Here is a 23,142-nt window from a genome sequence, read left to right on the forward strand (position 1 = left end):
AAATAGTCCAGCTCACTGACGCAGAGGAGGATGCCCTGGAGATAAGCGACACATCTGCATCTCTCTCAGTTGGAGATGGAGAGACAAGGAACTTGCAGATAGCTGGTGACTGAATTACAAATATCTCTGACATATATATGCTGACTTTATTTCATCAATGACTGAACTATGGGAAGGCTGAGTATGGTGATTGTTAAGATCATTACTTTGCCATGACTAAATCATATTCCTTTCTTTTATCTTCCAGGGCCTTCATGCATACAGCAAGTGTTGCAGGACATGCATGAGGACGATTCCTCAGAGAACCTCATTCCTTCTGAGGGTCCACCGTCACAGGACGTACAGCCATGCACCGGCGCAAAGACTTGCACTGCGGTGGGTCCACTTAGAAGGTTAGTTGGGTTTTCACCTGGTGATTCACATCTCACAAGTGAGAACGAGCAGATACTGGTGGCAGGGACAGCTGTGGAGAGTCCGCGTCAGGAGTCGCAATCCTCTCCAAGCTCTGCTCAGCTGGATACAGAAGCTGAACCCCGAGGGCTATTGTTGAGAAGGAGAATGCTAGAGTTACATCCGCAACTTAGCCTGGTGCTGACAGACGTAGCACGGAGTCCAGTTCTACAGAGTACTGCTTCTACAGGGTACTAAACTCGGGAATTTGGTGAGGTGGGGGTAAGAGGTGCTGCTTGATACATAAAAAAAATATAAACAACTAGGGTTAAATTGGGACTGTGGGCTAAATTACAGTAAAGATCTAAAGCATATATCTAAATTTAATAAATTAAACAAGGTTATTACCTAGGTTAAAAATTATTAATAGACAATTGAGTATTTCAAAACTTGAAAATCTAATTAGTTAAATAAAATACAATAGAGACGGCAGGGTAGGTGATATGTTGCAGCTGTAGCATGTGGGAGCTTGTGGACCCCAGTGTGATCCACAGCAACCACATCTGCAGTAAGTGTTGGCGGCTCGAGGAACTTTGGCTCAGAGTTGATGAGCTGGAGTCTGAGCTTCGGACACTGTGATACATCAGGGAGGGAGAAAGTTACCTGGACACTTTGTTCCACGAGGCAGTCATACCCCTTAGGTTAAATACTTCAGATTTGGTCCGTGGTCAGTGATAGGAGGGTGAGACTACGAGTGACTTAGGCATGGGGACACAGAAGGTAGCATTGGAGGAGCCTCAGCCCTTGCACTTGTCCAACAGATACGAGGTTCTTGCAGCCTGTGTGGACGAGAGCAGGGACTGCAGGGAGGATGAGCAAACTGACCACAGCACTGTGGAACAGGGGGCCATTCAAGTTGAGGGAGTAAAAAGGAATGTAGTAGTGGTAGGGGAAAGTATAGATGGGGGACAGATACTGTTCTCTGCAGCCGAGAGCGTGAGTCCTGAAGGCTGTGTCACCTGCCCGGTGCTAGGGTTAAGGACACCTCCTCGGGGCTGGAGAGGAACTTGGTGTGAGAGGTAAAGGATCCAGTTGTCGTGGTCCATGTAGGTACCAACGACATAGGTAGGACTAAGAAAGAGGTTCTGCTGAAGGAGTATGAGCAGTTAGGGACTAAATTAAAAAGCAGAACCACAAAGGTAATAATCATTGGATTACTACCTGAGCCACGAGCAAATTGGCATAGGGGCAATAAGATCAGAGAGTTGAATGCATGGCTCAGGGATTGGTGTGGGAGAAATGGGTTTCGATTCATGGGGCACTGGCACCAGTACTGGGGAAAGAGGGAACTGTTCTGTTGGGACGGGCTTCACTTGAACCATGCTGGGACCAGTGCCCTTGCAAATCGAATAACTAGGGCTATAGATAGGCTTTAAACTAAATAGTGGGGGGAGGGGGGGGGGTGGTGGTGGAGGGTTCAGGTGAGGGGAAACCTAGAAAGTTAAAGAGAAAGGACAAGTCATTAGTGCAGGGTAGCGATAGGGGTAATGATAACCAGAGTGTGACAGGAAGGGACAGAGCGTACAAGCATAAGAGTGCACCAGCAAATAGGGTCAGAGTAGGGAAAAATGGTAAAAAGACAACATTAAAGGCTCTTTATCTGAATGCATGCAGCATTCATAACCAGATAGATGAATTGACGGCACAAATAGAAATAAATGTTTATGATCTGATAGCCATTACAGAGAGGTGGTTGAAAGGTGACCAAGGCTGGGAACTGAATATTCAGGGGTATTTGTCATTTCATATGGATAGGCAGAAAGGAAAAGGAGGTGGTGTTGCTCTGTTAATAAGGGATGAGATCAGTGCAGTAGTGAGAAATGATATTGGCTTAGAAGATCAAGACGTAGAATCAGTTTGGTTGGAGATAATAAATAATAAGGGAAAGAAGTCACTGGTGGGAGTAATCTATAGGCCCCCTAACAGTAGCTACACTGTAGGATTAAGTATAAATCAAGAAATAATGGGAGCTTGTAAGAAAGGTACTGAAATAATCGTGGGCAATTTTAATCTTCATATAGATTGGACAAATCAAATTGGCAAGGGTAGCCTTGAGGACGAATTCATAGAGTGTATTCAGGACAGTTTCTTAGAACAATAGATTGTTGAACCAACTAGGGAGCAGGCAATTTTAGATCTGGCCATGTGTAATGAGACAGGATTAATGAATGAGCTCATAGTAAAGGATCCTTTAGGGAAGAGTGATCATAGCATGATAGAATTTCACATTTATATTGAGGGTGAGAAACTTGGATCTAAAACTAGTGACTTAAACTTAAATAAGGGCAATTACAAGGGTATGAAGACAGAGTTGGCTAAAGTTGACTGGGAAAATAGATTAAAAGGCAAGATGATAGATAAGCAGTGGCAGACTTTTAAGGAGATATTTCATAACTCTCAACAAAGATATATTCCAGTGAGAAAGAAAGACCCTATGAGAAGGATGAACCATCCGTGGCTAACTAAGGAAGTTAAGGAGGGTATCAAATTGAAAGAAAAGGCATACAATGTTGTGAAGGTTAATGGTAGGCCAGAAGATTGGGAAATTTTTAGAAACTTGCAAAGGATGACTAAAAAATAATAGAGGGAGAAAATAGATTATGAGATTAAACTAGCATGAAATATAAAAACAGACAGCAAGAGCTTCTATAAGTATATAAAAAGGAAGAGAGTAGCTAAATTAAACTTTGGTCCCTTAGAGGATGAGACTGGGGAATTAATAATGGGAAACAAGGAAATGGCAGATACTTTGAACAAATATTTTATATCTGTCTTCACAGTAGAAGACACTAAAAGCATCCCAATAATAGTGCAAAATCAAGGGGCAAAAGGGAGGGAGGAACTTAAAACAATCACTATCACTAGAGAAAAAGTACTAGGCAAACTAATGGGACTAAAGGCTGACAAGTCCCCTAGACCTGATGGTCTGCATCCTAGGGTCTTAAAAGAAGTGGCTGCAGAGATAGTGGATGCATTGGTTGTAATCTTCCAAAATTCCCTAGATTCTGGAAAGGTCCCAGTGGATTGGAAAACCGCAAATGTAACGCCCCCATTCAAGAAAGGAGGGAGACAGAAAGCAGGAAACTATAGGCCAGTTAGCCTAACATCTGTCATTGGGAAAATGCTGGAATCCATTATTAAGGAAGTAGTAGCAGGACATTTAGAAAATCATAATAAAATCAAGCAGAGTCAACATGGTTTTATGAAAGGGAAATCGTTTTTGACAAATTTATTAGAGTTCTTTGAGGATGTAACGAGCACGGTGGATAAAGGGGAACCAGTAGATGTAATGTATTTGGATTTCCAAAAGGCATTCGATAAGGTGCCATATAAAAGGTTACTGCACAAGATAAGAGCGCACGGGGTTGGGGGTAATATATTAGCATGGATAGAGGATTGGTTAACTAACAGAAAACAGAGAGTCAGGATAAATGGGTCATTTTCAGGTTGGCAAAATGTAACTAGTGGGGTGCCACAGGGATCAGTGCTAGGGCCTCAACTATTTACAATCGATAGTAATGACTTGGATGAAGGGACCAAGTGTACTGTAGCCAAATTTGCTGATGATACAAAGATAGGTGGGAAAGCAAATTCTGAGGAGGACACAAAGGCCTAGAAATTCAGTTGGCTGCGCCAGCCGTTAATGCCTTAGGAGGAGCAGATCTTGAGCGCTAGGCGCTTAGCGCCCGGGCGCAGCGCGATCTGCGCCTTGCCCCAACTTCAGTAGACATTTGGCGCCGGCGCAAAGTCTTTGCGTGCGCTCAGCTGCGCGCGCAGATCATGACGTCATTTCGTCGTGCAACGCCCTTTGTGCGCCTGGAACCGGAACTTCACTCGTGCCGCCCCATTGTGCGCCTGGCGGCCCGAACGACTGTGAAGTGGAACGTTACACAGCCGAGGCGGGCCGTGGGGAGCGCAAATTAAAGGGCACTCCTGCAGTAGAAAAGGCAGCCATTTTGCAACACTTTGTGAGAGACAAAGATGGTGATGATGGAGGAGGAGGAGAAGGAGGAGGAGGAGGAGGAGGTGGTGGAGGTGTGCCGGTACCACATAACAAACTGATGGAGAGAAACCCTCCCCAACAACACAAATACAGCAGTCTCGGCCTTTCAAAAAAACAAATCCACCCTCCCCCTTTAAGAGCTCACCGGAGCCAGAGTGTCTGCCGTCAATCAGCAGCTCGCCGCACCTGCCCTGCGCCCACCTTCCGGTGTTAGCGCCCAGGCCGCCGGCTTAGCGCCTAAAGAGAGCCGTGCATCGCCAGTTTTAGCGCTCGAGCAAACTCTTAGGGCGAAGCTAATGAATATCGGCGAAGTGGCCTCGAATTTGCGCCGGGCGCAAACTTTAGCGGCCGCCCGACTTTACCGCCCCAAAAGTGGCTATAATGAATTTCTAGGCCAAAGAGATATAGATAGGTTAAGAGAGTTGGCAAAAATTTGACAGATGGCGTATAATGTGGGAAAATGTGAGGTTATCCACTTTGGTAGGAAGAATAGAAAAGCAAAATATTATTTAAATGGAGAGAGACTACAGAATGCTGTGGTACAGAGGGATCGGTGTTTCCTCATACATGAAACACCCAAAGTTAGCAATAATTAGGAAGGCAAATGGAATGTTGGCCTTTATTGCAAGGGGGATGGAGTATTAAAGTAGGAAATTCTTGCTACAACTGTACAGGGCGTTGGTGAGACCACACCTAGAGTACTGCATACAGTTTTGGTCTCCTTATTTAAGGAGGGATATACTTGCATTGGAGGCAGTTCAGAGAAGGTTCACTAGGTTGATTCCTGGGATGAAGGGGTTGTCTTATGAGGAAAGGTTGAGCATGTTGGGCCGATACTCATTGGAGTTTAGAAGAATGAGAGGTGATCTTATTGAAACATATAAGATTCTGAGGGGGCTTGACAGGGTAGATGCTGAGAGGATGTTTCCCCTCATGGGGGAATCTAGAACTAGGGTGCAGAGTTTCAGAATAAGGAGTTGCCCATTTAAGACAGAGATGAGGAGGAATTTCTTCTCTCAGGGTTGTGAATCTTTGGAATTCTCTGCCCTAGGGAGCTGTGGAGGCTGAGTCTTTGAATATATTCAAGGCTGAGATAGACAGATTTTTGAACTACAGGGGAGTCAAGGGTTACGGGGAACAGGCAGAAAAGTGGAGTTGAGGCCAAGATCAAATCAGCCATGATCTTATTAAATGGCAGAGCAGGCTCGAGGGGCCGAATGTCCTACTCCTGCTTCTATTTCTTATGTTCTTATGTTCCACATCTTTCCCATTATTACGTCCTGAGTGCCGACTTGCCCTTTCATTATATCAATATCAATACATGACGGGACCCATTGGGCAGATGTGAAATGGATGGGTGAGTGGTTGAAGGACTATTTCATGCAAAGGGGGGTGTGGTTGGTTCTGGTGGTGGGAGTGGACCGCAGGATTTCATTTCTTATGTTTCACACTAGGTAAACCTTTCCGATAATGGGGAATCCCGGACAGCAATGTAAGCGGCTGGTCTGGCAATGCGTGGCCCATCTTCATCCTCCTCCTCCTTCTCCTCCTATATGTTCCCCTCATCTGAAGATAAGTGATGAGCCCCTTTGTCCTCCTCCACCTGTGATCCTCACTGCTGTGCAATGTTGTGCGGGACGCAGTACACCACTATCATTCTAGACACCCTGGCAAGTGAGTACTGAAGGGTGCCTCCAGACCAATCTAGGCACCTGAAGTGCATCTTCTACATTCCAATGGCTTGCTCGATGACACACCTGGTGGTCATGTGGCTCTCATTGTAGCGCTCCTGCCTCATTGGTGGGGTTCCACACAAGTGTTATGAACCAAATTTGAAGTTGCTTTCCTTTGTTGTCTACGAGCCTGCCCTTTACTCTGCTTCCTGGAATGAAAAGGTCTGGGATGTTGGACTACCTCAGTATGAAGGCGTCATGACAGCTCCCGGGGAATCTGGCGCAGACCTGCATGAACCTCTTCTTGTGGTTGCACACCAGCAGCACATTGATGGAATAATATCCCTTGCAGTTTATAAAAACTTCTGGTTGCTGTGGCGGTGGTGGATTGCCACATGTGTACAGCTGATGACACCTTGTACCTGTGGGAATGTAGCCAGAGAGGCAAATCCGAATGCCCGCTCATTCTAGCTGTTGTCATCACGGGAAGTTTACATAATTGTCAGCCTGGCAAACAAGTCATCAGTGACCTGCCTTATGCAGTTATGTGCAGACGACTGGGAGATCCTGGATATGTTGCTCGTAGCGCCCTGGAAGGGTCTGGAGGCGAAAAAGTTGATGACGGTGGTGACTTTTACGGCCGGAATTTTCTGGGGGGTCAGTGGGCGGGATTGGTGGCGTGTCGGGTGGGAAATTTGATATTTTTGACAACAGGTCGGGACCCCACTGTCAACTCGCTCCCATGCGCCTTTCATGATGTCGGGTCTGCCAGCGCTGAGGAGACCCGACAGGTAGTGGTGGGCGACCCAATTCAGGTAATTAGTGGCTTATTTAGAGCCACTTAAGAATGCTTTTCAGCTTACCTTTTGCATTGGACAGCTCGCCCACGGTGTCCACACTGGTCGTGGACCACGTCTGTCAAGCTGAAGTGAGGGTTCAGTGGCCATTGAATCAGTTGATGAGTTGACAGCTTCAAATGTAAAGTAAAAGCTCCCACCTTACAGAGATATCGCCCCTCAGCCACAAGCTGTTTCTCACTGCATTTCCACAACAGATTCAGAATGCTGCAAATCTTTACACAAGTCTCCATCCAGTTTGACCTCATTACCTCCCTCACCATTGACAGTTCGCTTCTGTCATCTCTACTTCACTTGCCATCTATTCCATCAGCATGGGTGCCCTTTATACTCTCTCACTTTGGTCCTCAGAATCCTACCACGATCAACCCCAACACTAGTAGCACTAGGCACACCAGCAGCACCAACAACAACACCAACCTTCTTCGCAAACAACTGATGCTGCACAGGACAGAGGGCATCAGCACCTGAACACACTGCTGCTCGCGATGCCAGGGATGGCCTCACCATGGCCAGATTTACTTCACTTGACGCTGTACACCTTGGCTGCCACATGATGCGCCAGGTTGGCACTGTTATGTTCATGAATAAATAGACATTCTTATTATGAACACAGCTAGTTTTTGCTAGTTACTTTATTGAGCACATGTGGACTGGTACCGTATCTGTAGAGGCTTCCATCTTGACTGTTGCCTTGTGGGTAGCTTAGTGCCTCATGGGTAATGTAGTCTTAATATATATACAGCTGGGTAGTGTAGTCTTATACATACAGCTATATACAGCTCTACGGCTCCACCTAGTGTCCACTATAGAATGATCGTTACATCCCCCTTTCTTTGAGGTTTAACAAAATCAATATCAATCAACTTTCAAGAAAACAATAAAGATAATATCAGTAACACTTTTGTTAGTGCTCTATAAACATAAACATTTTCAAAACAGTCAACACATTTTCAAAGCTTTACATTGTACTCAAAGATTAAGTCTATCAGGCTCTTTTACTTCACGTGTGGATCTTCTCAACATGGGTAAGTCTGATGTGTCTTCATGAGATTGTTCTGGCGGTGAATGACAAGATGCAGTTGCGGCATTGTCATCAATCTGCTCTTGTATAGATCGAGGTCTCCTTGCGATCTTTGCTTGGAGAGGGTTTCAGTGTTTCCTTCACTCTTCATGCCATAACTCTCAATGTAGTCAATGCACTCTCAAAAAACTGCTGGCAGCTGGATCCCATCATACAGCATAGTCCTCTCAGCAGCCTCGGCTAATGGAACACCAAAGATTGGCCTGAGGGAAGAAGGAGTATCCACCGGAACTGCTTCCTGCTCTGGTGCAGGCTTCTTCTTTTTCTTTCTCTCTTTCCACTGCTTAACAACATCTGCTGCGGTTATATCTTTGGACTTTTTCTCCTTGTGTTTTTCCTCTTTGTGCTTTTCTTCCTTTGGCTTCTCTTTGACCTTAAAGTCTTTTTCTTTCTTCTTGGAGAAACTAGGCTTTTTGAAGACATGGATACCCTTTGGCCTTTTCATCCTTGATGGGCTCTCTGCTTCATCACCTGAGTCATCTGGTCTGCTTATGGCACCGTTTATACGGTAGACTCTCTTGACCAGTTCTAAGTCTTCACAAGCTTTGTCACCTAGTATCGAATCAAGTCTTTCAGCCACAACAGAAAACATGAGATGATGCACTTTGTCTTTGACTGTCACTTTAAGTCTGCATACACCTAAGCTATCTATTTTCTGTCCATTATAGATCTTCAGTAGTACTGACTTATTCTGTATTTTGGGCTTTTCTTTCATATTTTTTATGTCACTCATACTGATTAAGTTTGCTTTTGCCCCAGTGTCCAGTTTCAATGTAACTAATGCTCCATTTATCTGCAGTGGGATCATCCATTTGTCCACTTTTACTGCATTGACTTTATGTTCAGCATTGTCCATTTCTGAGGGCTGCACATTTTCTGTATCTTTTTTGATATCGTCACATGACACCATTCCTACAAAAAATGTCTCACTTAAATCAGTGTCCTCAATCACATTAACTTGTTGCCCTTTCGTTGTTTTTACTTTTGAAAAGCATTGTTTGGCAAAGTGATTCTTTCCATTACACTGTGTGCACATTTTTCCAAACGCTGGGCATTGTTTTAACTGGTGTTTGTAACCACAGCGTTTACAATTAAAAATTTCATCCTCCGATTGCTTTTCATTTCTGTTCTGCCCATGTTTCTTCCCCTTATAGGACACAGCACCGACAGCAGCATTTTCACTCATTACAATCGCATCATTATTGATTTCACTGAAAGTCTTCGCGTGCTTTCGAGCTAGCTCGCTGGCTTGGCATATTTTCACAGCATTTTCCAAATTTAGTTCGGTTTCTCTCAACAGACGTTCCCTGACTTTTTTATCATGAATACCAAACACAATCTGGTCACGAATCATGGATGATTTCAGCTCAGAGAAATTACATGTCTGTGCTTTCAGTTTCAGATCAGTTATAAAGCTATCAAAAGTCTCATTTTGTTGCTGTGTCCGAGAACGGAAGATGTATATTTCATACGTCTCATTCTTTTTGGGAGAGCAATGTGCATCAAATTTTTTTAGCACATCTTCTAATTTTTCTCTGTTCTCCGCTGGATTAAATACAAATGTATTAAATACCTCTATCGCCTGTGGGCCTGCAACCATAAGCAGCAACGCTATCTTCCTTGCGTCTGGCTTCATACCGAATCCGATGGCTGCAATGTAGAGTTCGAATTGCTGTTTAAAAGTCTGCCAGTTGTAGTCGATTTTTTCTGTGAGATTCAAATGCTCTGGTGGCTTCAAATTCTCCATGTCGCTTTTCACAATTTTCAGCAGATCTTCACCTCACTCCTGGTACCATGTTATGTTCATTAATAAATAGACATTCTTATTATGAACACAGCTAGCTTTTGCTAGTTACTTTATTGAGCACACGTGGACTGGTACCATATCTGTAGAGGCTTCCATCTTGACTGTTGCCTTGTGGGTAGCCTAGTGCCTCATGGGTAATGTAGTCTTAATATATATACAGCTGGGTAGTGTAGTCTTATACATACAGCTATATACAGCTCTACGGCTCCACCTAGTGTCCACTATAGAATGACATGTTATTGATCGTTACAGGCACCACCTCACACCAACACCATAAAGCATCCCTACAATGCCCAAGCCATTCCTTTCACACTCATCACCATTGCGGGGGGTACCATTATGTCTCAACTTTCACTGCAACTCACTAAGCCACTTCCAAAGGTGCACACAAATCTGTCCATGAATGCAAAGTATTGAAAATAAAGGTTTCAATGTTTGACACCACATTAACAGAAACTTTACATGAACATTACATAAAACACCCAAGTACCTACCCTTTTTTGTTGTTAGTTGGTATGATTGCACGAGGATGAGGCTGAGTGTAAGGGGTAGCTAGTGAGATGGAGATGTGATAATATAGAGAGATGGGTGAAGGTGCAAGGTAAGTTGGTGTGAGTAAGGATGTGCAGGAGTAGGGTAGGGAAGGCAGAATGATGGGGATGTGATGAGAGGCACAGCAGGATGAGGTTGAGTGTAGCTTTATACTAACGTTTTCTGATCTACTAAGATCATTGAAACGTTTGTGTCACTGCACCCAGGTCCTCCTGACCACATCTCTGCTTGTGCCCTTCTGTGCAATGTGCAACCAGACTGTCTTGGTCTCCTGAGGAGGTCTTTTCCACCCATGGGAAGGGAAGAGAACCTCCCTGCGTGCTGTGACTCCCTCCATAAGCATATGGAGCCTGGGTGCAGCGCTGTGCCTTTGTACAGTGATTGTCAGTGTTTGATGCACCTCAATGCTGTAGAATACTGACCGCACAAATGTCAAAATGAATTTGGACATGGTCCCTTTAAGGAAACCAGCTGATGACGCGTCATCAAATGACATCACCAGACCCACTTCCTCTAATTGGCCGGGAAACACACTGGGCCGGCTTAACAAGACCAATCAATGGAAATGAATTTCACAGAGCGGGATGGAGCCAGCAGCGGGGTCGGGACCTGCCACCGATGTCGCCCACCACGGACCCGCTGAGGTGAACAAAATCCTGGCCACAGACACTGGTAATGCGTGGCCATCAGGTCCAGCAGGGAGCAGGTCTTCCTGTAGAAGGCTGCAGATGTCTGCTACCACCTGACATGACAATCTCAGCCTCCGGAAGCACTACTCTTCTGAGAGATCAAGGAAGCCGAGCCTCTGTCTGTAAACCCTGTGACATGGGTAGTGCCTCCTGCGACCCCGGCCCCCCTCCTGTGCACCTCCCACCTCTGCACGTGCTGATCCCACCACAGCCTGTCGTCACTACCATGGATGCTGATAGTCTTCCTCTTCTGATCCAAACACATTCAAGGCACCTCCCATCCTGATCTTGTCAATTTGAAATCCACAAAGGTTGAAAAAAGCTGTATCCACACAAGAACTCTCTGTCAAACATTTGCCAGAGGGAACTGAGGCATCAGCTGCAGTAAGTGAGCTTTTATTCAGATGGGACAATAAGAGGTTTAAATGCCCACCTGAACTGCTGCTTAAACTCGCCTGTTTCCCTGGTCAGTTTCCCGAACCCCGGGAAACCCGTGCTGCACAACTTAAATTTGGAGCCAAGTTAAAAACAATTTAAAAGGAGCTCATTAGTGTTTCCTAAGGGCATTAATTGAGCCAATAAGTATGTGCCCGCATCCAATTATTAAATCCCCAACTTCGGTGTGTAGGCTTCTCGCCGGCATCCAAATGAATCCCCATTAAACCCGTTTAACCTGGGCATGTTAGAGCCGGGTTGGGCTCCCATTCTAAAAATCACAAGTTTTCACCCCCAACCCACTCCCAACCCACCTGTTCTTGGGAATTAAAAATCAGCCCAAGGTGTCAGTTCGGCACTTTCCTTGGGCTGATTTACGTCCATTTTTACGTTCGATGTATTCTGATTAGATTGGCTGGGAATTTCAGTGTTTCCTGAGATCGGAAGAAGGAGTGTGGGAATGAGCAAATTTTGGGTGGAGAGACATCACAGAGTGCTTTACATTAAAGAAAAGAAGCCTATGGTGAACACCGCACATGGGGAAAGGGGAGAGAAACAGTGAGATGGGATGGAGACCTGAAAGCAAGTTGGAAGAGGAAGATTGAGAGGAGGTTTATGAAATCAGGGAGGGAGGTGAAAAGGCGGATAGAATTGGGTATTCCGGCATTCCATATAAAGCATGAAGGGGAATGGTTGAAAGTATTTACATAATTATTGGTCAATTTGGTTTTAGCTCAGGCAAAGTTTAATCTTTAAAGGGGAACACGAGTAGAAAAATGACCAGAGTGCAGCAATAAATTCTCGCTCACCTGATAATCATCCCAGCCAGTGAGGAAGATGTGATAACTCAGGAAGTGACTCCTTCCTTTCTCCATCATTCGCACTTCCAGGGAATGCAAGAGATCAGCAAACCACTCAAAAGAATGGGTGTCCCGGCAGATCCAGTAGAAATAAACCTTTATATACAAAAGGAAATATGTTATAAATTTCACCACATTTAGGAAGACCTACAAAAGGGAGAGATATTAAAATGGAAGGGAACAGAATATAGTATGCCCATGCTGTCATATAATTTTAGCAATTAAGGGGAACCAAGAAGCTCACTTAAATTGTTTAATAGACATGAAAAAAACCTACCAGTGTGATTTTTAAAACTTAATGGGGGAGAAATTGAGTAGAGCCCCGTTTGGGGCGCTAACCTCGCCAGGGCGCTAAAAGTAGTGCCCCGGAAACATTCGCGCCCCGCACCGGAAATTGGTCGTTTGCGCCCCAAAGGGAAGCGCGGTGCTACTGGAGGCGCCCCGCATCCCTCTTGGGGTGCTGTGAGTGAATATCGTGGCGCAACGTGCCGCAGCGCCACACGCTGCGGCACGTCGCGCTGTGGTATTGCAGGCCTTCCTCCCCTTCTTAAAGGGGAGGGGCCTTGTGCAGCATGATCTGGGGCCCAGCTGGGCCCCCGAGGATCGGGAGTGCAGGCAAAAGAGCCCGGCACCGAAGAGAAGTGCTGAGCTCTTGGAGCGCAGCCGGCACTCCGCGGGGGGGGGGGGGTTCAGGAGGCCAGGGACGGGAGCGCAGGCAGGTGCTGACAGGCGGCCAACAACAAAAATGGCCGCTCCGCACCTCGCCTTTAATTTGTGCCTCTCCGGCCGCAGGTAGACCCCCCCGACCCCGTCGGACATAGCGTCCGGAGGTAAATCAGGGGGCGCTGCCGAATATTGCGGCTGGGGCGTCAGCGGGGCGCTGCGCACACTGATGACGTCATCGGCAGTGGCGCAGCGCTAACGGTTAGCGCCACCACTAATGTCCCGCGGAATTTAGCGGGAGGCGTGGGTAGTGCCGCGCCTGGGCGCTAGTTGGCTTGCGCCCCACTTAGCGCCCTCTTATGGCGCTAACGGGTGGCGCAACCAACTGAATTTCTCCCCCAATTTGTCTTCTCCATTTTATAATTTTCTCTCTCTCTAGGGCCACTCCCAAGCTATGGAGGGAATTTTTATCTAAAAACAATGGGTGGGTTGGGGGCATGTGGGTAGTTAAGGTGTAAAAATCTGAATCCTGACCTGAACCCGCCTCCAACCAACGCACTTGCAGTTTTAACTGAAGTAGCACTGGGGACAGGCAGCCAATCTGCTGCCAGGAGGCGGCTCGTCTATTTAAATATTATAATGAGGCTAGAAGCTGTAATGATCAGTAACATGTCATTCTAGAATGGTACACTAGGTGGAGCTGTATGTTTAGTAAGGGGCTACCCACAAGGCAGTAGTCAAGATGGATACCTGTACACTAGTCCACATGGCTGAATAAATGACTAGCTCAAGCTAGCTGTTCATAATGAAAATGTCTATTTATTTATGAACAGAACAGAAGCCTCTGCTTTAACTTCCATTTTGTAATTAACTTTAGCTGGTTAGGTTTTGCACGCCTCATGAAACCTGCCAGCTAAAGCAAGGCGAGGACTGCTGGCTCCAGGAGGTAAGTGACTTTATACTAACCTACTGAATCCAGGGTCCCTGCCTAACCCACCTACCGCGGTCAGAGAGCCCCCCCATGAGGCTTCCGATCCCTCTCTCACCCCCGCCCCCCATCCCGGCCTCCGATCCCTCCCACGAGGCCTCCTGCCCCATACCTCCGATCCCTCCCCCCAGGCCTCTGATCCCCCCATGAGGCCTCCTGGCTGCTGCTCCATCCCCTCCTCCCGCCCCCCTGTGCTGCTCCCGGCCCCTGATCCTCACCAGATCCCCCCTCCTATGCTGCTCCTCTGGCTCTAGATCCCTTCAGACCCCCTTCCCCCCGTGCTGCTCCGGCCGCCCCGCGGCCCGCAATCTTCTCAAGACATCCCCCCCCACGCTCCTCCAGCCATCCACGGTGTGCAATCTTATCAAGAGCCACCCCCTCACATTCCTCTGGCCGCCCTGTGGCCCATGATCTTCTTGAGACACCTCACCCATGCTCCTTCGGCCCCCACACGAACCCTCCCTCCCTCCCTCCTCTGTGCGGTCTAGTGCCGTTGGCCTACCCACCAGCCAGCCTCTCAATCTGGCCGGATGCGGGTGGGAAACAGAGGCTTCCCTTGCAAATCTGCCATTAAATTTGGCAGGGCCTGCGGGAAACCAGTTCTCACAGGTTTCCTGACCACTTCGGAGCCCCCAACCTGCCTTCCCCATTAAAATTCAGCCCTATGTACCATTTCCTAATCAAGAGATACAGTAGATGCACTGAGCTTCCCTTTACTGGTTTATGCATTGAATCCATTCTGTTCCTCATGTAGTAGCACCTGGTGCCAATACTGTGGCATATTTTACAATTGGTGAGGCTCACATAAGGCCATTCAGTGAGCTCGTAGTACAGGAATTAACCCATTTATTCTAAATAGATTGCTGTCTGACCAAAAATAGCACAGAGAGGAATGTAGTACGAGCACATTAAGCATTAAGCATTCGAGTATATTGAGCATTTATACATGAGCTATGCTAATTGAAACATATATCGCATGTGTAATATGATATTTGCATAATTTGTGACTGGCTGCTACCCAGTTCATTCATGAGAGCAGTGTTCAGTCAGGTGACTTCCTGCTTAAATGTCCTGTCACAGGGACTTGTGTAATATCCTCTGTACGCTTTCTGGATAAAACAACATTAGCATCTAAATAACTTACCCTTTCTACTTTCATTGTCATTGTTGCGTGACTGTACTTATACCAAATGGATTTCAATACAGAAGCAAAGGGGGTCACTCCAATTCCTGCAGCAATCAACACGCTAACTTCATAATAGAACACATCTATACTGGCAGTTCCAAAAGGACCATCAACTGCAACTCTGTAACACACAGCAAAGTATGCACAGTGACTTGAAGTGTATTGGTACACAAATACATAATGTACCCATTGTTCATCATTACTAACAGCCTCACTTTTCAGATACTTGCAGTTTCCAGTTATTTTAAACAGCCTGAAGATTATAGGATATATTATGAAGTATTCCTAAAAATTCCAGGCAATGCATTATTGGCCCAGAAATTCGGGTCTCCACGGGTGAGTACGCACGGGGTACTCACCCGTAGGCTGAATGGAAGTGTCGGTTTCCTGCATGCACTGCGCATGCGTGGGAAACCGGCACTTCCGATCCTCTGAACGAAGGGGTTCAGAGGTCGAACGCGCGCACAGGGGAGGCTGTGCGTGCGCTTTGAACTTAGGTTTTTTTTGCAGGTTTTCACGCGAGGTTAAGCCTGCAGGATTTACACATTTAAAAAGCAGGTGTAAGGCCTGCTTTTTACAAGGTAAGTGGTCAATTAATTTTTTCCACAAGTTTATTATTTTTAAATACTTTAAAGCAAGGTAAGTTTATTTTTAGCCCCGTTAGAATATAAAATTATTTTTTTCAAAAATTTAAATTATTGTTTAAAATAGTTATTTAATGTAATTTATAGTTTATTTAAAAAGTGTGATGTTTTTTAAAAATTTATTTGAAGGTTTACTGCTATTTTGGGGCCCGCCTGTCAATCTTATGAATGGGCTTTACCCTCCTCCGATTGGCTGCCCATGGCTCACATGATCCCAGGGGACGCATCGCACTAACTACGCCCCTGGGACACGCAAGCACAGTGCGCCGGCAGCTGGGCCAGGCCGTGGAGCGGAATTCCACGGGGCCCTACAGCTCAACTGCTGGCGCGCAAGGTAAGTGCAGGCCAGGGGCTTACACCCGCGGGAAGCCCTCGACCCGAATTTCTGGGCCATTATATTAAATAAGAACATAAGAACATAAGAAATAGGAGCAGGAGTAGGCCATTTGGCCCTTCGAGCCTGCTCTGCCATTCAATAAGATCATGGCTGATCTTCTACCTCATCTCCACTTTCTTGCACTATCCCCAAACCACTTGATTCCCTTAATATTCAAAAATCTATCGATCTCTGTCTTGAATATAATCAACGACTGAGCCTCCACTGCCCTGTGGGGTAGAGAATTCCAAAGATTCACCACCCTCTGAGTGAAGACATTTCTCCTCACCTCAGTCCTAAAGGGCCGACCCCTTATTCTGAGACTGTGACCCCTGGTTCTAGACTCCCCAGCCAGGGGAAACATTCTCCCTGCATCTACCCTATCAAGCCCTGTAAGAATTTTGTACATTTCAATGAGATCACCTCTCATTCTTCTAACCCCTAGCGAATATAGGCCTAGTCTACGCAATCTCTCCTCATGGGACCATCCCCCCATCCCAGGAACCAGTCTGGTGAACCTTCGTTGCACTCCCTCTATGGCAAGTATATCCTTTCTTAGGTAAGGAGATCAAAACTGTACACAATACTCCAGGTGCGGTCTCACCAGGGCCCTATATAATTGCAGCAAGACGTCTTTACTCTTATACTCAAATCCTCTTGTAATAAAGGCTAACATACCATTTGCTTTCCTAATTGCTTGCTGTACCTGCATGTTAACTTTCAGTGATTCGTGTACAAGGACACCCAGGTCCCTCTGAACACCAACATTTCCCAATCTCTCACCATTTAAAAAATACTCTGCTTTTCTATTTTTCCTACCAAAGTGGATAACTTCACATTTCTCTACATTATATTCCATTTGCCATGTTCTTGCCCACTCACTTAGCCTGTCCATATCCCCTTGAAGCCTCTTTGCATCCTCCTCACAACTTACATTCCCACCCAGCTTTGTATCATCAGCAAACTTGGATATATTACATTTGGTCCCCTCATCCAAATCATTGATTTAGATTGTGAATAGCTGAGGTCCAAGCACTGATCCTTGCGGTACCCCATTAGTTACAGTCTGCCAACCCGAAAATGACCCATTTATTCCTACTCTCTGGCCTAGAAATTCAGTTGCCTTAGCGCCGCTTTTGAGGCGCTAGAGGGACTAGCGCCAGAGTTATGGCCAGTTTAAAAATTCCCTGGGGCCCTAAATCGGCGTTGCACCGGTAGCGCTGCGCCGGCACCGATGACGTCATCGGTGTGCGCAGCGTCCCGGTTGCCATGCCGACGGGCCCTAGCGCCGAAATTCAGTTGCGGCCGCCTCGCCCGTGGCAGCCGCAACTAAGACTCTGGCAACAGAGTCTTGCATGAGTTTGCGCCGGCGCATTAAAGGCCCCGCGGCGGCCGGCCGCTTTCCCGCCGGCCGCCTGGCCGCAGCTCCCTCCCCGGACTTCTCCCCCCCACCCCCCGGAACAGATGCAAGCCCGGCACTTGTCCGAGGTGCCGGGCTCATTTTTAGACAGATTTGCGCGGGCCGCAGCCGGGTGCAGGCAGCTCCTCCTTAACGGAAGGAGGAGGCCTGCACTTCCCGAGCCTGCCGCACCGCATCGGGTGCCGCAGCGCCGGAATTGCGGCGCGAAACGGCAGTTAGCGCCGATTTACCGCCGCAAAGACCCTTCAGTAGCGCCGGCAGCCGTTTGGGCGCGGCCCTGCTGAATTTTTGGCGCGCGCAGGGGGACTTAGCGCCGGCACTAACTTCCGGCGCTAAAGCCCTGGCTAAGCCAAAACCCAATTTCTAGGCCTCTATCTTTAACCAATCCTCAATCCATGCTAGTGTATTACCCCCAATCCCATGAGCCCTAATTTTGTTTAATAACCTCTTGTGTGGCACCTTATCGAATGCCTTCTGAAAATCCAAATACACCACATCCACTGGTTCCCCCTTATCTATTCTGCTAGTTACAACCTCAAAAAACTCTAACAGATTTGTCAAACATGATTTCCCTTTCATAAATCCGTGTTGACTCTGCCTAATCCTATTATTATTTTCGAAGTGCCCTGTTACCATGTCCTTAATAATAGAATCTAGCATTTTCACTACTGCTGATGGCAGGCTAACTGGTCTGTCATAGAGTCATAGAGTTATACAGCACAGAAAGAGGCCCTTCGGCCCATCGTGTCCGCGCTGGCCATCAAGCCCTGTCTATTCTAATCCCATTTTCCAGCACTTGGTCCGTAGCCTGGTATGCTATGGCATTTCAAGTGCTCATCTAAATGCTTCTTGAATGTTCTGAGGGTTCCTGCCTCTACCACCCTTTCAGGCAGTGAGTTCCAGATTCCAACCACCCTCTGGGTGAAAAAGTTTTTCCTCAAATCCCCTCTAAACCTCCTGCCCATTAACTTTAAACTATGCCCCCTTGTTATTGGCCCCTCTACTAAGGGGAAAAGTTCCTTTCTATCTACCCTATCTATGCCCCTCATAATTTTGTACACCTCAACCAGGTCCCCCCTCAGCCTTCTCTGCTCTAAGGAAAACAACCCCAGCCTGTCCAGTCTCTCTTCATAGCTGAAGTGCTCCAGCCCAGGTAACATCCTGGTGAATCTCCTCTGCACCCTCTCCAATGCAATTACATCCTTCCTATAATGTGGCGATCAGAACTGCACACAGTATTCCAGCTGTGGCCTAACTAACGTTTTGTACAGCTCCATCATAACCTCCCTGCTCTTATATTCTATGCCTCGGCTAATGAAGGCAAGTATCCCATATGCCTTTTTAACCACCTCATCTACCTGTCCTGCTGCACGGCAGCACGGTGGCATAGTGGTTAGCACTGTTGCCTCACAGCGCCAGGGACCCGGGTTCAAATCTGGCCTTGGGTGACTGTCTGTGTGGAGTTTGCACATTCTCCCCGTGTTTGCGTGGGTTTTCTCCGGGTGCTCCGGTTTCCTCCCACAGTCCAAAGATGTGCGGGTTAGGTTGATTGACCATGATAAAAATTGACCCTTAGTGTTAGGGGGGATTAAATATGCGGGGTTACGGGGATAGGGCTTGGGTGGGATGGCTGTCGGTGTAGGGACTGGGTGCTAGGGTTTGGATGATCAGCCATGATCTCGTTGAATGGCGGAGCAGGCTCGAAGGGCCGAATGGCCTACTCCTGCTCCTATCTTCTATGTTTCTATGTTTCAGGGATCTATGTACATGCACACCAAGGTCCCTCTGATCCTCTGTCCTTCCTAGGGCCCTACCATTCATTGTGTATTCTCTTGCCTTGTTTGTTCTCCCAAAATGCATCACCTCACACTTTTCAGGGTTAAATTCCATTTGCCACTGTTCTGCCCATCTGACCAACCCATCTGTATCGTCCTGTAGCCTGAGACTTCCCTCCTCGCTATTTACCAATCCACCAAATTTTGTGTCATCTGCGAACTTACTGATCATACCTCCTACATTCATATCTAAATCATTAATGTACACTACAAACAGCAAAGGACCCAGCACCGATGCCTGCAGTACACCACTGGACACAGGCTTCCAGTCACAAAAACAACCTTCGACCATCACCCTCTGCCTCCTGCCACTAAGCCAATTTTGGATCCAATGTGCCAAATTGCCCTGGATCCCATGGGCTCTTACCTTCTTGACCAGTCTCCCATGCGAGACTTTGTCAAAAGCCTTACTGAAGTCCACGTAGACTACATCAACTGCACTACCCTCATCCACACACCTAGTCACCCCCTTGAAAAAATTCAATCAAATTGTTTAGACATGATCTCCCCCTGACAAAGCCATGCTGACTATCCTTGATTAATCCTTGCCCCTCCAAGTGGAGACTAATGCTGTCCCTCAGAATTTTTTCCAATAATTTCCCTACCACTGATGTTAGGCTCACTGGCCTATAATTCCCTGGTTTATCCCTACTACCCTTCTTGAATAATGGTACTACGTTAGCTGTTCTCCAGTCCTCTGGCACCTCCCCTGTGGCCACAGAAGTTCTGAAAATTTGTGTCAGAGCCCCTGCAATCTCCTCCCTTGCCTCACACAGCAGCCTGGGATACATCTCGTCTGGGCCTGGGGATTTATCCACTTTTAAGCCTGCTAAAACCTCTAGTACCTCCTCCCTCTCAATACTAATTTGTTCAAGTATACCACATCCCCCTGCGTGATTTCTATGCCTACATCATCCTTCTCCATAGTGAACACAGATGCAAAATATTAATTTAAAACCTCACCTACATCTTCCGGCTCTACACACAGATTGCCACTTTGGTCCCTAATGGGCCCCACTCTTTCCCTGGTTATCCTCTTGCCCTTTATAAAACACCTTGGGATTTTCCTTTATTTTGCCCGCCAGTGTTTTTTCATGCCCCCTCTTCGGTCTCCTAATTTCTTTTTTAAGTACCCCCCCTGCAATTTCTATACTCCTCTAGGGCTTCCAATGTATTTAGTCCTTTGTATCTGCCAAAAGCCTCCCTTTTTTCCCTAATCCTTTCTTGTATATCCCTTGACATCCAGGTCTGTAGTTCCCCGTTTTCTCTCTCCCTCCTGAAATGACTGTTTTTAATAAAGGCAAACTTGATATTGTAACATGGAATAATTCTGAACCTCAGTTTCTCTTTTAGCCTAACCATATTCAAATATTGTGTACCCCTGGTAGTAATGTATAACACGAAACATGTTTGTTGGGATGGGTATTTAGCTATTGCCAGTTTTTGCCTCTTTGTTCCTGGTAGCATTGACTCTTGTTGGGACATGGTTCCACCTTTGCTCAAAATTTCATCCTTCATGTCTGAGGGCAGACAGTGAGTGCCAAGCAAGCTATTTCTCCATGGAGGGCCTCACGTTCAATCTAAACCTTTACATACCTGACATCCACCCGCATGCACTTTCCAGTAAAGATCATCAGATAGCAATTAGGAGGAGGAATTCTCTCTAGTCCAGGGATATTGAGACCAATTGTAGTCCTCCAGTTGTTGCCACAGCTGAGATTATCTAACTCAGCACAGATCAGCAATCAAACCAGGCACTTTCTGGCAAGGCTTAGCGCCACACTCGGCAGCAGGGGAGCTGAGGGACAGTATTTTACGTGGTTCATTTATCAGGGACCAACAGGCAATATGTATTATATTGAGTGATATAAAGTCTTGCTGGACTGGAGCACAAATTGGAGTATTGGAGACAGAGATAAGCCGCCCAATTCATGACACCGCTGATTTTCCAGTGATTAAAATTAAAATGAATCAATGGAAAATTGGGAGCACCATGAATGAATCGGGAGCATGCTGCTTTCAATTCTCTGATCCCTGTTCCCATTGAGCAAGACTCCACAAAAGAAGTCTTGCCTTGCAAGTAATATGAGGCTAATGGACAATAGAGAATTGAGTACATGAAGTCACAGTATGATGTATTGTACCCGTGGATAAATTCCATAAATGATATGGAACTTTCCTTCTTACTGCATGAAAATTATATTTCTTGGAACAAGCAATTTGCCGTCTTTCTGAAATATCAAATCAAAGGTAGTGAGGTTAAATGAACAGTCCATATAAAAACTTGCAGATGTTGCTAATATGATGTATTTGCTATATATTTTACTCCTTTGACCTTATTTTGCTCTCGGTTAAGTTGAATTAGCATGCAGGTTATGCCAAGAGGACTGAAGTTATCTATTCGGCTAGTTTGATCTTACTTCTCAGATCTCCAATGCTGTACTTAAATTTAAAGTACTGTTAAGCTCCCCAATACTCAGTTGGCATAACCATTTGTCCAGTGTTGAACTGAGCAATATAAATTTGATATAACAACAGAAAATGCTGGAAAAACTCAGCAGGCCAGGCAACATCCGTGGAGAGAAATTAGAATCGACGTTTCGGGTCTAACCCTTTGCCTGGCCTGCTGAGTTTTTCCAGCATTTTCTGTTGTTATTTCGGATTTCCAGCATCTGCAGTATTTTGCTAATATAAGTTTGATCCTCATTTGGTGCTCAGTTCCGACTGAGCTTCTGACCACATATCCGCAGCATAACAAAGACCACCTATTTCCACCTCCGTAACATCGCCCGTCTCCGCCCATGCCTCAACTCATCCGCTGCTGAATCCCTCATCCATGCCTTTGTTACCGCTAGAATTGACTATTCCAACGCACTCCTGGCTGGCCTCCCACATTCTACCCTACGTAAACTTGAGGTCATCCAAAACTCGGCTGCCCGTGTCCTAACTCACACCAAGTCCCGTTCGCCCATCACCCCTGTGCTCGTTGACCTACATTGGCTCCCGGTTAAGCAATGCCTGGATTTCAAAATTCTCATCCTTGTTTTCAAATCCCTCCATGGCCTTGCCCCTCCCCATCTCTGTAATCTCCTTCAGCCCCACAACACCCTGAGAAATCTGCACTCCTCTAATGCTGTCTTCTTGAGCATCCCTGATTATAATTGCTCAACCATTGGTGGCCATGCCTTCTGTTGCCTAGGCACTAAGCTCTGGAATTCCCTGCCTAAACCACTTCGCCTCGCTACCTCTCTTTCCTCCTTTAGACACTCCTTAAAACCTACCTCTTTGACCAAGCTTTTGGTCACCTGCCCTAATTTATCCTTATGTGGCTCGGTGTTAAATTTTTTGTCTTATAACACTCCTGTGCAGCGCCTTGGGACGTTTTGCTACTTTAAAGGCGCTATATAAATACTTTAAAGGCGCTATTTAAATACAAGTTTTTGTTGTTGTCAGTTAGCTGATACACCAAGGGTGATGATTAAACAAGGGTTTTGCATTATATCACTTTCTGATTTCATATAAATTCTCTTTCATGCTGAAAAAATAGGGAACCATTATAAAACCATATAGACTAGAAGGTCTCTAGTTCGATTCCTGCTCTGGGCTGAACTTGCCACGAG

At 46.3% G+C, this 23,142-nt stretch overlaps 1 protein-coding gene and 1 pseudogene across 2 annotated transcripts in view; one reads left to right on the forward strand and one right to left on the reverse strand.

Moving 5' to 3' along the window:
* Window positions 1-23,142, reverse strand: part of LOC147121268 (NADPH oxidase 3-like) — a 78,087-nt gene that overhangs the window by 14,765 nt on the left and 40,180 nt on the right. For both annotated transcript variants that reach the window (XM_085981496.1, XM_085981495.1), the window contains exons 7-8: window positions 15,206-15,368; window positions 12,360-12,506 (exon numbers count right to left, since the gene is read on the reverse strand). In XM_085981496.1, the coding sequence (XP_085837622.1) occupies window positions 12,360-12,506; window positions 15,206-15,368 (310 nt within the window). The remainder of the gene's footprint in view (window positions 1-12,359; window positions 12,507-15,205; window positions 15,369-23,142) is intronic.
* On the forward strand, window positions 280-5,924 carry LOC147121269 (uncharacterized; annotated as a pseudogene).

This window comes from Somniosus microcephalus, chromosome 3 (assembly GCF_052327205.1).
Source record: "Somniosus microcephalus isolate GS21.2 chromosome 3, FLI_Smic_1.0, whole genome shotgun sequence".
Taxonomy (NCBI): domain Eukaryota; kingdom Metazoa; phylum Chordata; class Chondrichthyes; order Squaliformes; family Somniosidae; genus Somniosus; species Somniosus microcephalus.